General features: G+C 40.9%; 1 protein-coding gene across 3 annotated transcripts in view; it reads left to right on the top strand.

Moving 5' to 3' along the window:
• The first annotated feature begins 654 nt into the window (after positions 1 to 654).
• The window catches only part of RAP1GDS1 (Rap1 GTPase-GDP dissociation stimulator 1), a 90,637-nt gene continuing 76,113 nt past the window's right edge, over positions 655 to 15,178 (top strand). For 2 of the 3 annotated variants that reach the window (XM_058024039.1, XM_058024038.1), the window contains exon 1: positions 655 to 801. In XM_058024039.1, coding sequence (XP_057880022.1) covers positions 798 to 801 — 4 coding nt within the window. In that variant the 5' untranslated portion in view covers positions 655 to 797. The remainder of the gene's footprint in view (positions 802 to 15,178) is intronic. The other variant, XM_058024040.1, reaches the window with a different exon arrangement.

Genomic DNA, 15,178 nt, shown 5'->3' with positions numbered 1-15,178 from the left:
AAAGGAATAGGGACCAATGAACAGAGACATTCGTTTTCTTGTTAAAAATGCCTTCCACACAGATCTACCTCGTGCCCTTCAGTTTTGGGTGTAAAACCTGGCATGTTGGTTCAGCAAAACGCGCAGCACTTGAACATCACCTGCAGCTTCCTCTATTGATCCTTTTCCTCATAAAAACCACCTCAAAAAAATTCCCTTATACATCTAGCGTAATCTCCTCCTTCTTGGAAAACGCTCCTCCTTTGAGTCCGTATCATTAAATACGAACTTTAAAGCGGCGGCGAGCGCCGTGTTCAAACCACCCCACGTTCCTCGCGGACCGAGGAACTGCGCACAGCGACGGCGGTGCGGGGATGTGCGGGGTGTACCCCGCCGCGCCCGCTCTCCCTCCATCCCCGGCAGCCGCCCCCGGCACCCGGCGGCGGCCCCACCCCAGCCCCTGTAACAAAGGAGGCCCGAGGGGCGGCAGCCGCCGCTGGGAGCGGTCCCGCCCCGCCGCCGCCTCCTCCCCAGCCGGGGGCGCTGCCGCGGGCCCCGCGCCGCCTCCTCTCTCCCTGCACGGCTCCTGCCCTTCCCCGGCGGCGGCGGCGGCTCGGTGCGGCCGGGCTGTCGGGCGGGGTGTCTCCCGGCCGTGCCCGGATGTGCTGCCCTGACTCATAGCCCGCCGCACGCAGGCTCCGCGCCGCGCCTCGCTCCGCGCACACGCCTCCCGCGCCTCCCTCCGCGCCGGCGGAGAGGCGGCGGCTGCAGGAGCGGCAGCGGCAGCAGCAGGAGGCGGAGGAGGCCGCGGCGGCACCATGGGTAAGTCGCCCCAGCCCCGCGCTGTGCAGCCCCTGCCGCCGCCCCTCTGCCCCCGGAGGCCGCCGCCCTCTCGTCTCCGGCGGGCGGGAAGAGGCGGCCGGTGCAACTTTGCCATCGGCCGCGTCCCTCGCAGCGCCGGGGAGGAGGCTCGGGGCTCTGCCGAGCTCCCTCGGTTCCCCCGGCGCTGCCGCGGCCGCTGCCCGGCCCCTGCGGCGCAAAGTTTCCGCGGCTGCCGCTGCGCTGCCGCCGCCCGCCGGCTGCGCCCAGTCCGGGCAGCTCCGCACGGCACTCGCGGAGCCGGGGCTGCGTTCGGGGTTAGAGGAAAGAGCAACTCCCCGGGTGCCAAGGGGGGCTCAGAGCAAGGAGTTATGTAAGGCACCCCCAGGACGCTTTTCCAGTTACTGTTTGCGTAATGGAGATAAGTTGGGGTAGTACGCTTAGACTGTTTTATAATCTCTGTTCATTGTTTGAGGAAGACAAGGGTCCTCCTATTTCTCCGTCTTTTAGAGCGTGAATCGTGTCTAGAAATGCAGCCATGTTACCTCTCCCTTTTTTGTCTTAAGATTATAAATTAAGTAGTTTCACGCTGATTGACACTTGTATGGAGTGCCCAACAAATGCTACACGAGACCGGGAAGCACGGTATTTGGATTTGCATAACAGAGCTGCTGTGAATTTCTCTTGCCTTCTCCACCTCATTCTCTTGCACAAAGCTACATCTCTCCCGGTATGAAACAGCTACCATAAAACAGATTTTCCAGAAATCTGGCTGTAATGTGGATCCCAGGGATGGGTAGGAGGTGCCCACGTTGAGCTGCCAAAGATCCAGCCAGTCTGCCAAACGTGATGGTGGGATCAGGGTTGCAGGTCCATAGGGCGAGGAACTATGGTTCACAACCAGGCTAAGGAGGTGGCAGCTCCTGAACTCGGCTCGGGGATTTGACATCAGCACTTCCTGTGGCCTTAGATATATCAGTAGTTTCTTTGCAGATCACATGCATCTTTCACTTTTAACTAGAAGCTTCCATGGAAGGAAGCTGTTGCTCTGCCTCGGTTTTTCTGGTTGCGAAATGAGGTTAAATACTTATTTAACTCCTGTAAAGCAGTAGAAAACCTTTGGAGAATCACTCAAACTAGAAGCTGCCAGGGTCAGATGTGAGGAATAACTGTCAGATTTCATCAGAGATAGGTTAAACTGTAACAATGTAGTGAAGATCTCTTTTTCATGAAGGTTGAAAAGGCAAAATACCAAAATTTAGTTTGCCTATGCTTCTGGTCTCCATTCACAAAGAGTATTAGTCTCCTCATTCTGGTCAAAGTCTAGCTATTTTGGCTTTCGAAAATAGTGACTTCAGGGCACCAGCTAAAACCTGCTCAGAAAAGCTGGTGCAGAATGAGCACATCACTCCTTTTTGGAGGAAACTACACTTCAGTTTCAGGCACGTTTGTAAACAGCTTGAGAATCTGCTACTAAATCTTGCTGCAAAAGTAAGAGTAGTTATATTTATTTTCAGGAAGACTGAAATTACTTGGCTCTTATTTCAGCACCTGTCCATAACTGCCCAGAGAGATTGCTTGTGAAAGCACGAGGAAGGGTTTTTTGTGGCTTTTTCTATTCTTCACATATCAGGGTCTGATTCTACTGCCTCTAAAATCAAAGCAAACTGAGTAGCCTCTGCAGCAGCTCTTGTGTGCAGCAAAGATTGAAATCAGTTTCACCTTAGCTGACAACTGTAGTGACTTTAAATGTCTAAGATCAGTGTTTAAGCTTACACAGTCAAAGCAGTAGATTCCCTCCTTCAGGTTATAACTTTCTTTTTGGTAACACATAGCACAAAATCTGAAAATCCTTAGAATTAAATCAAGGATGAATTTGTTCTTCCAATGGCTTTTATATCTTCCAGAAATCATGCTCAACAAACAAGTGCTTGTGGCAAAGAGTGCAGTAATATCTTACATTTAAACATACAGTCTTTTCAGTATGTATGCAGGCTGACATAGTATTAACTGGTATCTATACTAAGATATAACATGGAAGCCCAAGCAAATTTCATGTCAAATCAAAAGATTTCTGTGGTTAAAAATACTTGTTATGCATACATGGATCTGCCTTTTCTTTACTCTATGAGTCTTCTGCTGTACTGTTTCCATGTGTGTGTTCCTCTGAAGACATTACCATGGCAGTTGTTTCCTCCGGGAGGTTGCTCTTTCCTCTCAGTAACATGGGCTCTTTCCAGAATTGTAACTTCTGTTGCTTGCATTTATAGTTTGTAAAGCTGTATCTGAGTAGAGTTTGAACACTATTCAACTTCTGACTTTGAGAGGTAGGTGGCCTTAAGTAGACCTGGCAGTGGAGAACTTATAATACTTTAAGTGACACGTGCACCACCACTACTTTATTTCTGTTGTTACTAAAACACAAGGCTTTTACTTTTCAGTTACTAATGTAACTGCAGTTCACCATGAACGGTCCCTTTCCTCAGTCAATTCTTGGTTTTAACCTCAAAAAACACAACTGGTAAACTCATACAATCACACTGTATCCAAGAAAATCTTTCCAGTTTAGAGCAGTGACCTATGGTGGTTATTGTAAGCAGGCTGCAATTATTACTCAGATGTAAATTAATGAAATAAAAATTAGGAACTCTGTTACAATTTAACCACTCAGCAGTGATCCATTGAGCCCAGAAGATTGAAAAACACAACATATGAGAGTTTGTATGCAGAATACAAGTACAGGATACAGTTGTTTTCATGTCACTTATCACTTCGAAGTGTCACAATCTGTAATAGTGAAAGCTCATAAAAATATTCTTCCATTTTGGGAGCCCTGGTCTTGTTAGCAGGAAATGGAAGGCAGCCTCTGCTCAGACATAGGTGTTCACTTGGGCTACAAACTGCATAAGCAGCCTGCTATGCTCAATGACTAAACATGTAAGATTCCCAGTCTATAATGTAGATGGATTTGTTTTAGTACTGTCCACTTAGTTATCAGAACAAAGATTTATATTACTGCTCTCCTCCCAGATATACTCGATTTTCCCTCACCCTTTCCCTGAAGAATTAGCACGTGCAGCCAGCCTCGTGGTTGTGAAACACTACATTGAAACTGAACCACAGAGCAGGGTGTAACAAACCATTGCCTATCTTCAGGGTGATGGCTCATGAAATAGAGGAGGCAGGAGGATGTAAAGCTTGAGGTGTGGCTGTGTCCAGTATTGCTTTTGGGAAGATAGAGTAGACCAACCTGGTTTTGATAAAAAAAAATGTAATCAGTAACTTCAGATGAGACAAATGAAAATTAATGGGAAAAAGTCTTCCACCTTGGGCTCTTTTGCTAGTTTTCTTTTATGAAATGTGAATCTGACAAGAGTTATGTCAATTGCACAAAAAGATAATTTGTACTTCTTTTAAAGTTTTTGCTAAAACAATGAGACTTTTAACACCACCACCAGCATATTAGTTCTGGCCAGCCAGAATACTCCAGTTTAAGCAAGTTTAAAGGGTTGTTAGAATTCTTAAAAAAAATGAGGCTGCTTTTGGTAAAAGTCTTCTCTTTAAAACATAAACAGAGAAGAAGCTGCTTTTAGACTGCATCTCTTGCTTCAGTAAGAGCACACCTTGAAGTGTGCTTTTAAAGCAGCCAGAAAGGTTAGGTTACTTCTGACTGACCTTCCTCAATGAATAACTGTTCCTGTGATCAGGTCAATATTTGTGTTCTTCTGTTACTGTGTGAGACTGAAACCAACCAATTTTGTCTTTAGCTTTAGGTTAAAGGCTTCATTCACAAGTATGTTTCCTGAGAACAGAAGATTCAGAATTAGTTTCAGAAGCCTGTGAGGAACACCTGGCTTTCTGTAGCATTAAACTGTAAGAGGAAAGGGCAGAAGAACAGCTGAAACCTGAAGGAAACAAAAGCCATAATAATGGAAATGAGAAAGCTACAAAGACAAGAATAGAAGAGAACAGAAATCCCTTAAGGGAAATGCATGAAGGGAGAGAAATACTAGAACTAAAGATGGATGAATAGAGCAACAGAGGACAGAAATAGGAGGAAGAAAGAAGGAAGTCTACTCTATGTCCTTCCCCACAATATAAAGACAATAGCTAGGATAATGTAAATAAAATCAGATAACTATTACTTTCTTGGCTTTTTTTTTTAATAGTACCAATTGTATGCGGCTGACAGTGCTTGAGAAGAGCCATTATAGTTTTCCATCATTCTCAAGTAAAGCTGAATTATTTCTGGAAGTTCTCAGAATTTACTTATATGTAAATAGGTAAAACAAAAAGAAGAGACCAGCATAAGCAAGTATTTGTTCAAAAGAGAGTGAAAATAATGTCATTAGTGTTAGACAGGAGAGAAGGCTATGGAGATTGTTCTGTGGCATCTGTCAAGGAGGTTGGTTATTATTCCTTCTTAACTCTGTCACAGGATGAAGTTCATGTTTTAGGATAACAAAGGGACATTAGATGGTGACCTAGTTACTTATGTAAGAGAAAACCCATTTTTCACTGCTGACTGGTCCACCTGGGTCTGTTCACATGCTGTGCTGGAGAAAATGAGCATTCCTGCTGCCTTGATACTGTTGAAGGCATTAAGTTTTAGATGCTAACTTGTTTCCAGATTAAAATAGATTAGGAACTACATCTAAGCTTCTGGAAATTAGGTGTCTTGAAATGTTAATATGTGTTCTCCAGCTAATGGAGAAGTTTTTCTAATGGCAGTTTGAATTTTAATTAGACAAGGAGCTTTTCCTACTAAAGGATTTTAAAAGTAGCAGCTTTCACTGCAAGGACAATATCCCAGGGCCACTTTTTGTTGAATATGGTATAGAAATTTTTTTCTATTTACAGATTTTATTATAATGGCAACCAAATGAAATTTGTTTTGGTAGAGTAAAATGGTAGTTAAAAGCTATGTATTTCTGAATAACTAAAAGTTCCTTTTAATGCAGAAACATAGCTGATGTGTATTAGAATTTATGTGTGCTCCAGATATGCCTAATAGAATTTGTAAACCCTCTGGAACAAGTGGCTGTGGTTCAGGGAGCCTCAAAGCTGTGCACAGAGCCTGGCGACGTTTGTTCAGCCTGAGAACGGCACAGCTCTGGCTTAGGGAGCTTTGAAGTTGTGCAGAAACCCTGGTGATCTCATATGGTTCCTAAGCTATAGTTCAAGTAGATTACAAAGTTGGCAGATGCCCAGAAGAATTTGTCAAATCTATAAACCAGATAACTGCTGTTCATTTTATCTCCAGGTAGAGGACAGAATTTAATGCATGAAACTTTGGGACTTGCAAATAATTACAGCATGCCTTAACTGTACAAGTGTAAGTGTGCACAGGCAAGTCATGTGTCTTAGAAATATCTCTGACCTGAAGCACTTTCAGATACAGCTCCACAAATTATGATAAGAAATGTCAGGGAAAAAATGTGTGTATGTCTGAAGTAGTTGAAGTTAAGAGTATGCATAAACTGACAGCATGGATGAATGTATAAAGTTGTGTTAAACTTTGCCGTTTAAAATAAATTAAATGCTTTCATGATTTCTATTTCTAGGTCAGACAAATGTATTATAAAAATTGCATTTACACATTTAAAAATCAGGGGAAATAAAAATTTTCTTAAATCACACTCTTGCAAAGGAAATATTTTTAGTGGTCTACTTCAACAGTAGGTCCCATTTCCTTCACATTTAACAGCTCATACAAACTTACTGCCTCCTAGTTGTGTATTATAGGAACATCTGAGGCATTTATCAGTTCTGAGCTTTTATCAAAATACTGAGCTATTCACTGTGTTAGCAGTAACTCAGCGAGGTTCATGGAAGTTAATCAGTGTTTGAATTCATCAGTCAGTTCCATCCACTGATACTTACCAGTCTGATGGACACAATGGTTTTGAACACATATACAAAATTTATGTATAATTTAAAATTTTTGTTGACCCTTCCTATCAGTTGACTTCGGTTTGACAAGTCTTTTCAGTATCTGATTAAATCCAGTTAATCGAGTACTTAAATTCACATGGTTAATAGCAGCCTTTCAGTTTTCCTGTGTACGCTCTGCAAATGTATTTGGGAGTAAGACTGGACAGAGAGATGGAGCCTGAGAAGACTGGGATTGAAGGAGGAAAGCAGGTAAGCATTATAGGATGGATGATGTGATGAGGATTGAACAAAACCCTTTAGAAATCTCTCAGGGCTGCCATTGAGCCTGTGGGAAACAGACCTGTGCTTGGGAGACCTGGGGAGGTGACAGCTCAGCATCTCGTGGTAGTGTTGAGTCCTTATTTCCACTGTCAGCTGCCTGTACATTTATGGTCTTCATGATGTAGTAGCATGGAGCACCAAGGCACAAAACCTGGAGATGAAAATCCTGTCCTTATTGCCTTCTTTATCTTTCAGTAATTGCCTTTAACTCTAGAATACATCTGTGCAGAAAGAACACCATGTACAATGGGGTACTCACCTTCCTCTCATCCTGTCTTCTGTACATTAGAGTATTACACTTGGAAGAGAGCTCTCATACTCAGCACTTGACAAACTCTGCTTTACCCCTTTTGCCCTTAATTATACCCAGGCTGGGAACTAAAATTGTATGATATGGATTAATTCTGTGAATGGGAACTGAAAATGCTGCCAGCCTAGATCTTTTACATAAATAAAAAAATCAGACAAACATGAACATCTTCAAGTCTTGGTAATCTCTAGGGTGAGTGAAATGTTTGGCTGGGGAGCTCTGCCTATTGCTGAGGGTGCCTTGCTCTCCAGCAGCTGGGATCTCCTCTTGGGAGCATATTTAGAAATGCTTCCTGTCTTTGATGTTAGATATGACAGTCCCAGTGACTTTAATTAGACTATTTTAACTTTCCTAGCGTTAAATGCAACCTTACAAGCACATGCCACTATTTACAGGACCAGTTGCTTACCTTTTCCTTGCTTTAGCCTTGCATTCCCATATCCCTTTCCTGTGGAGAAATTCCATCATGTTCACTGTCAATAGCACCCAGTACCCTGCAGGCAAAGCTTGAGTTCAGTACTGCCAAATAGCTGCTTTTGCTACATGAAGGCTTTGGAATGATTCCTTAAATCAAAATGCTCTTTTATCTTGACAGCAGGAACAAAACATGTGAAGAGAAAAGGGTTTTAAAACCAAAGCAGGATTGTACACATCTTTCTTATCTAAATCTTCCCTGTCCACAGAATGTTTAACTTACCCCTCCTGGGCCTTTGGAGGAACTGACTGAAGTCAGTCTTCTGAGCCTGCTCTGTTGGTGATAGCATCTTCTGTATCTGACCACTTCCTTCTGCAGTCCTTCATGTGCACTCTGGGCATCACTGGATCGCTGGCCATGGTAGAACTCTGTTGTTTAAATACCTGAGACTCCCTGCCTGAACTGCCTGAGCAAGTGAAGAGGAAATGCAATGTGACCCTCAAGAGGAGTGGCAGCAGCAGTGTAACAGTTACAAGGCACTTTCGTGCTTACTGCTCTCTCTTTTTTTCCTTCTCCCTCAAGTGACTGGGAGCCACAATTTTTCCTCCTTCCTCTTCCTTGCTTGTGTTGAATGATTCTAGGATCAGGGTGTTGTTCTGTGGGAGGAAAAAAAGGATAACCAGAACAGAGAAGCAGTCTGTGAACACGTTTGTTGTAAAAATGTCTGGTACAATCAAATGAATTTAGAAATCCACTAATACACTATAAAAATACAAATTTGCTCTCATCCTGCAAAGCTTGTCAGGCTTTCTTACCCGTTTCTCTGCAAAGCTCAGGGAGAACATATAGACATGCTGGCTCCTGCCATATGGAATTACAGGAAAAGCAGGGAAGCATTGGTGATTGAGAGAAAGGAGGAAATTGTATGTAAGGAGATGCTGGCAGGAATCAAGCAGGTTTTGGGGGCAAGAGAGTTGGCTTTTTTTTTAAGCTTTTGCAATGAAAATCCCATCACCCATTTACAGCAAGATAGCGCCTCAGTCAAATCAAAGATAGTAATCAATTTATGTGCAGTAGCACCCAAAATACAGGGTACACTTTCCAGGTAGAGCCCACCTATCTCTATCTGATGTTACAATGTATTTATTCAGTTCTTTTCTAGTTTGCCTAATACTCTTTTGGTTCTCTTTGTACTCTCTTTTCACAGCTTTCCTATTCCTTCAGACTTCTTTATTTCATTGCCAAATTTTCAATATTGTCTGCTCCCAGTTAGGTATTCTTTTCCATCTTCCCTTCCATCTCACATTCTCTCCTCATCAGGTTCTTTCTTTATTAGTTAAACCCATGACAGCTTCTTTTACCATACACCCTTTTCACCATCTTTGTTAGGGAAAGAATTGAAAAACTGGTGCTCAGCTTTGTAATTTCAAGACTTTTGAAGTGGTTTGGGTTTGTTTTTTGGGTTTTTTTTTAATGTTCTTTTCTTTGGTTAAATATCAAGTTATTTACAACCAGCTTAAAATCATGCTTCAGTTCTGCCTAACGTACAATAGGTACATTATATAAAAGAATGTATCTTGTAGGAAAGAAATTGTACAGAATTGAGCCCTATTTGTGTAAATGCTATTTATACAGCATTCTTGTACCCCCACAAAGCCCACACTGAGCACCACTGAAGTCATTGGGCTCCTGCTTTTTTCACTTGCCTGTGCTACAGCTTCAACTGTCCTGTTTTGGTGAAGGTATGTAAAGTGGCAGGGTCACTCCATCCTTTCATGGCATATTGGCTCCCCAGCTGATGTAGCTGGGGGAGGAATGCAGACATTGGACTGATTCTGACCATCAGAAGCACTTTTTTCTAGGAACTTTCTGTTCCTAGAAATGCTGCTATACTAATACATAGCCTCTGAAGGAACTTGCTAAATGAAGAAAGAGCTATATTTGATGATAGAGAAAACTATTTGGTAAACTTCATTTTTCTTTCAAATTGATGGAATTATGTAGTTTATACAATTTGTTATATCAAAGAAAAACCAATTTAATGTGGAGATCATCATGTTAGAACATCCTTCTGTAAAAGGAACAGTAAGCACAGTGCCCTAAGCTATTAATTTACATACAGTGACCTTTGTTCTATCTTGTAGCAGCATAGAGAAAATTCTGCACTTCCAGAATGAAATTCACTTTGTAGCCATTAGGTGATGGCTTTTGATGTTTTCTGATATTCCCAGAAAATGTTAGGAGTTTCTCCTTGCAAGATGTTATGCTTCTAATCACACATACACATACATTAGTCTGGACTCTTACTTCTCCAAAGGCAAGAATGGTGGAAACAAACAGAAAGCAATTCAGTCAAATTTTTGGAATGCAGCTTCATCCCAGACATCATCTGAAGTGTCTGCTTACCTTTATGAAGGTCATAACTTCTCCCTGTACAAGGTATCACAGTTCTTTTTTCTGCTGTTGAGAACAAGGTAGAATTTGAGACTTCTCCCACAGTCTCTGGAAGAAACTGGCAGAGTTCTCTTGTGAACATAAAATTTGAGTTCAGTGCATGCACCCAACTCAAAACAGATGGCTGGAGAGAGAAATGCCCTAGATAATCCAGCACTTCAGTTAAGCAAGGGGTGGCTTGTTTTATGTTTTCTTTTTTTTTCTTTAAATTTATATTAAATAGGCTTTTAAAAGCAACAGCTGTGCACTACTGGATTGGGTTTAGCCTACTTTTAGCTCTTCCACTGCTGAACAGTTTTTTGTATTTCAGTGATCACAACAGTGAGGTATCTCTTGGAAGTGAGTATACCCAGCAACTACTTAAACTACTTTATTTCTAAAATCAGAAGTTGTTATCAACAAAACAGCATCTTTGGCTGTACATAAAGAACTTCTGGATTTTTGAAAGCTGGTCAATAGGCACATTTAAAAAATAACTTCGTTTTGGCAGGTTTTTTGAAAGACAAGGCTTTTCTGCTTGACCCTTTCTAATTTTTAAAAAATATGTAGATGAGCCTATTGGTTTTTCCCATCACCAGAAGTTTATTTTTTACAATCTGAAATGAGCTGAGGTGCCTGCTTCCAGAGTAAGATTAGACTGTCTTTGGGAAGACATGTAAATCTGAGATCAAGGAGTACATGTCAAAATTGAAAACTCAGAAATTCTTGCAAGCCCCTGATTTTTAAATTTCTTTTAGCTCTCTGACTTCTGGCAAAAGCAGCTTTATAACAAAAAGGCCTCTTCTGAGCTGGGTCACAATTTGGAATGAAAATCTTTATGTTTTAACAATATTTGTTTTAACACTCACTTGTCAGCATCTCCAAGAACAACCAGAGTGGGGCTTTGATGTCCACTGTGGTGTTGTGTTTATGTAACAGATTCTGTACCACTCAGGCTTTGATCATGTAGCACGTGTTGGTGTTGGATTTTGGTTAAGTTCTAACATTCCAAGGCTCTGTTCAAGTTTAGAAGCCCAGTTTTGCTTGTTTAGGTGAGCATACTGTTCTGCTCTGTGTCTGAGGAACTAATTTGTTGCCAGAATTCCGCATATCATCTGAATCTTTTCATTCTAGAGGCTTCTGCTGCTTCATCTAATGTAATCTAAGGGTAATACAAAACCATCAGGCAAAAAAAACTGTGGTTGCTTTGACATGAAAGATCTGCATGCTCAACACAGCTTATCAAGAGGCATTGGCATTAATTTGATGAAAGTAAAACTTACATTCAGTGCTGAGACACGACTTCTTTGAATTGAACACAGAAAACTCTATCAAATGACAGGTTTACATTTGTGTTGTGGGCTTAAGTGACGCTGTATTGCAGTGCCTTACATGACCTGGTTGCAGAGCATTTAGAAAAGGTAATCTGTTGAAACCAGCTTTGCTGCTGAAACCTCAGTGTAGTCAGATTATAGCCTCAGTTCCCCATTGCCCTATGTTTTGTATACAGACTGCAGATTTGATTTAAGATGGTATTTGGGCCCAAATTGTAGCTTTTATATTCTGCTTGAGCATATATGACCATAGGATAATGGGTAATTAAGTGATGCATAATAAAACTATGCCCATAGTGCCTTCATATTTGAGATGACTTGTCAAAGTTTCATGTTTAAATACTCATGATGGTTTAGTAGAATTAATGACTTTATGATCTACAGACAGAGGGTTTTGGGGTTTTTTTGCAGTGACTCACATCTGTGAAAGCCAGAAAAAGTTGCAGCTGTTTAGTACCCTGGAGAATTTGTGGCACAGGAGAATTAGTTGTATTCTCAATTGACAAGCCAGTTCAGTGTATCATGTTGTCAGATAAAGATGAGAAAATCTGACTTCTCGTGTATTAGAGAGAAAATGTAGACGTGCCCGCAAAGAGTGACAAACAGTTGCTGAAAAGATAAGAGAACTCAGCTCTGTCTTAAAAATATTTCCTCTGAAGAGGTATCTATAAGCATTAATTCATCTAAATAACCTTTTACTTGCAAGAGTGTTTAATTGTGCAAAAAATGAAGGAGGTAAATAAAACCAAGCTTAATTTAGCCCGCTCAAATCTGTTTCTATAAAAAAGGGGAAACAACAAGACCAAGAGAGTGGATTATAAAAAGTTGTCTTCCTTTCTACTCCCATTCTCAGGCAGGATTTAAAGTTAACATATTGCATAAGGTGGTGATTGACCCAGATGGGGAAATAGAAATTAAGTGAAAACTAGATTTTTACCTTGAACTCTGAAATGTGAAAGTAAACAATAACATAACAAAGGCAGGCCATGCAAAAGAAATATTGGTTTGATACATGTGAAAACATTTGTTCCTAAAATGTGGTTTTCTAATGGGACATTCCATCATGAACAGAGATTTCAAGGTGCAACATGTGCCATAATGACAGCTAGAGGTTAACTCAGCATTTTCAAAGGCTTATGTTCAGACCAAAACTCCTTATTCACTTCAAAATATAAAGTTTCTAGATATTATTTCATTATATATGCATCACCTCCTAACAGTTAATAAGCTGTGAGGTTCCAACTGCTTGCTTTAATAGGAAAATTGAGAGTTAATATACTTTTGCAGCTCTACTAGTAAACAGTTCACAAAATAGTCTCTGTGGTACTTGTGTTCCATTTGTGTCATGTATACTGTCATCTCACAAATTCTGTGGGAATTTTTTAAAACCTAAATTCACATTTTTAATGCATTCTTTTTCTCTTCAAAGATATAAATAATTAATACTCTCTCCTCAATATTGAAATGCTGTAACAGAAATCAAGCCTCATTCAAACTCCTTTTATTTTGCCTTTATAACTGGAGACCCCAGTAAAAGGGAGTCTGTCTTCCCTGTTCTTCACAGTTATGCTCACACCATGGAATAATATGAAGGACTTACCGAATCAAGCTAATTTTATATCACAGTCACCAAGCTGCTTTTTCCTAGTAGTAAGACTTAGCTTGCATGGTATTTCACAATCACAGTCTATCTTCATATATATGAGAGTTCAAGAAGTACCAAAACTGCATACACTGTTGAGTAAATATCATAACAAATGAATCATAATAAAAATATCATTCTAAAATTAACATATTGTTTGCAAGTGAAATGAAATAATTTTAGGTGTAAAAGGAGTAATTTTTACTTGTGTTTGAGATCTTTTCTTCGTGAGTCCCAAACTGCTACCTGTTTTGTAAAGCAAAAGAGTACTTAACCTGTTTGGAAAGAAAAGGAAAATATTTATTAAATTAAAGTTAGATAGCAGGACTAGTCAGATGATGAATTTTCGAATCAGTGCTCTGCTAATTTTTAGAAGGACTAAGCAGTTACATTTGTGACACAACAAGACTTAGGCATGTCCTACCTGGAGACACTGCAGTAGGAACAGTGAAAGTGTTTTGAGATGAAATTTGAAACAGGTTCATGGAATCATAGAACAAATACCTAACCACAACTTGGGAGAATTTTGAGGTGGTTGAACCAGGTCACCTATGATTTTGTGCAGCTACTGCTTGAAACCTCTGTAGTTTCTGTAACATCCCTTCAGGTAGTTCCAGGCTTCCCCCTTAGCCTCCTCTTTGCCAGACTACAGAGGCCCACAAGCTGTTACACATCATGAGTTGTGAGAACATGACCATTTTGATAGTTCTGCCCAGTTTTGCAGTGTCCTTGATCTGGGACATACAGACCCAGACGTAGAACTGTGGGAGACACAAATCCCTGCAGGCATCAAGCAGAGCCTCAATGTGCTGGTCATGCTTCAGATGTAACATGTAACAGTTTGCTTTGTTTACTTGGGAACATGCTGCTGCCTCATGTTTTACTTGGCATCCCTGTAACCCCTCGGTCTTTACAGCAGTGTGTTCCCAGCCTGCCCTGGTGCTTGGGTTTATTCTGCTGTAGCTGCAGAACTTGACACTTACCTGTGTTGAACTTCAGGAGACTTCTGTTGATCCAGTCCCCAGGTTTCTGGACAGTGCCTCTGGACTCCTCTTTGGTGTGCCAGTTGTTTCTCCAAATTCAGTGTTGTTTGCAAAGATTACAAATGTGTATCTGCCTTTAGGCTATAGGGGTTTCAAGCACAAACTGCATACTCAAAATCTGCTGTTCAGCCAGTCTGAATAGGGCTGGCAGATTTATGTTTGACTTCTTGATAGTATGCAAAGCAATGATGAGTCCTTCATAACTGTGACTCCAGGAAAATTAAAGTTTATTTATTATTTATAAAATACAAACCCTATTTATTTATTAAGAGCAGTTAAAGTCTGTATACTTGAAAAATTGCCTAGGAGTGTTTGTCAGTTACTACAAGTAACTGTGCCTTGTACTGACTGCAGTTACAATTAAGCACAAGTTAATGCAAGTGGATAGAGGATGGCAAACCTTTGTCTGTACACACCCACCAGGCTTAATTCTGCAAAATCACACTGGGGATGAACATGGAATATAAAGACGTAGCCTAAATAGGATTTCAGCTCTTTCTGTGCTACATTATTCAGCTGATGAGAAATGCATTCAGATTGACTTGCAGCAGCAGTTAATGGGAAACCGATGGATCCAGATCTCCCAGCCATTCTCATGAAAGCCCTACTGAGCTCCCACCCTGTCTACATGTTGTTGATGTAATCTTTTTGGATTTTAGTACAGCTTTCAGTGCTTTTCTTTGATTCTATGACATGACCATGTTCTTTTCCAGATAAGCAGAGGAGAGTGCATACCTTGAGCCTTCTTTGACATGAAATATGATGATCTAGAACATGTACTTACAAGCTCTCTTGAGTCCCACACTTCAGTCATATCCACACTCTGTCTGTTGAGGCCATATCTGTATTAATTAGAGAGATAAAAGCCTCTACACAAATTAAGTTCATTTATTCCAACACATTGTGCTTTTACTTGTGTAATATTACTAATGTACTTTTTTAGCTTTGGTAATAAATTTTTGGCAACATGGAGGAAAAGGAAGCTTT

This window comes from Melospiza georgiana, chromosome 5 (genome assembly GCF_028018845.1).
Source record: "Melospiza georgiana isolate bMelGeo1 chromosome 5, bMelGeo1.pri, whole genome shotgun sequence".
NCBI lineage: Eukaryota > Metazoa > Chordata > Aves > Passeriformes > Passerellidae > Melospiza > Melospiza georgiana.
The sequence above is the reverse complement of the archived record's forward strand: the minus strand, read 5'-3'. Positions and strand labels throughout refer to the sequence as shown.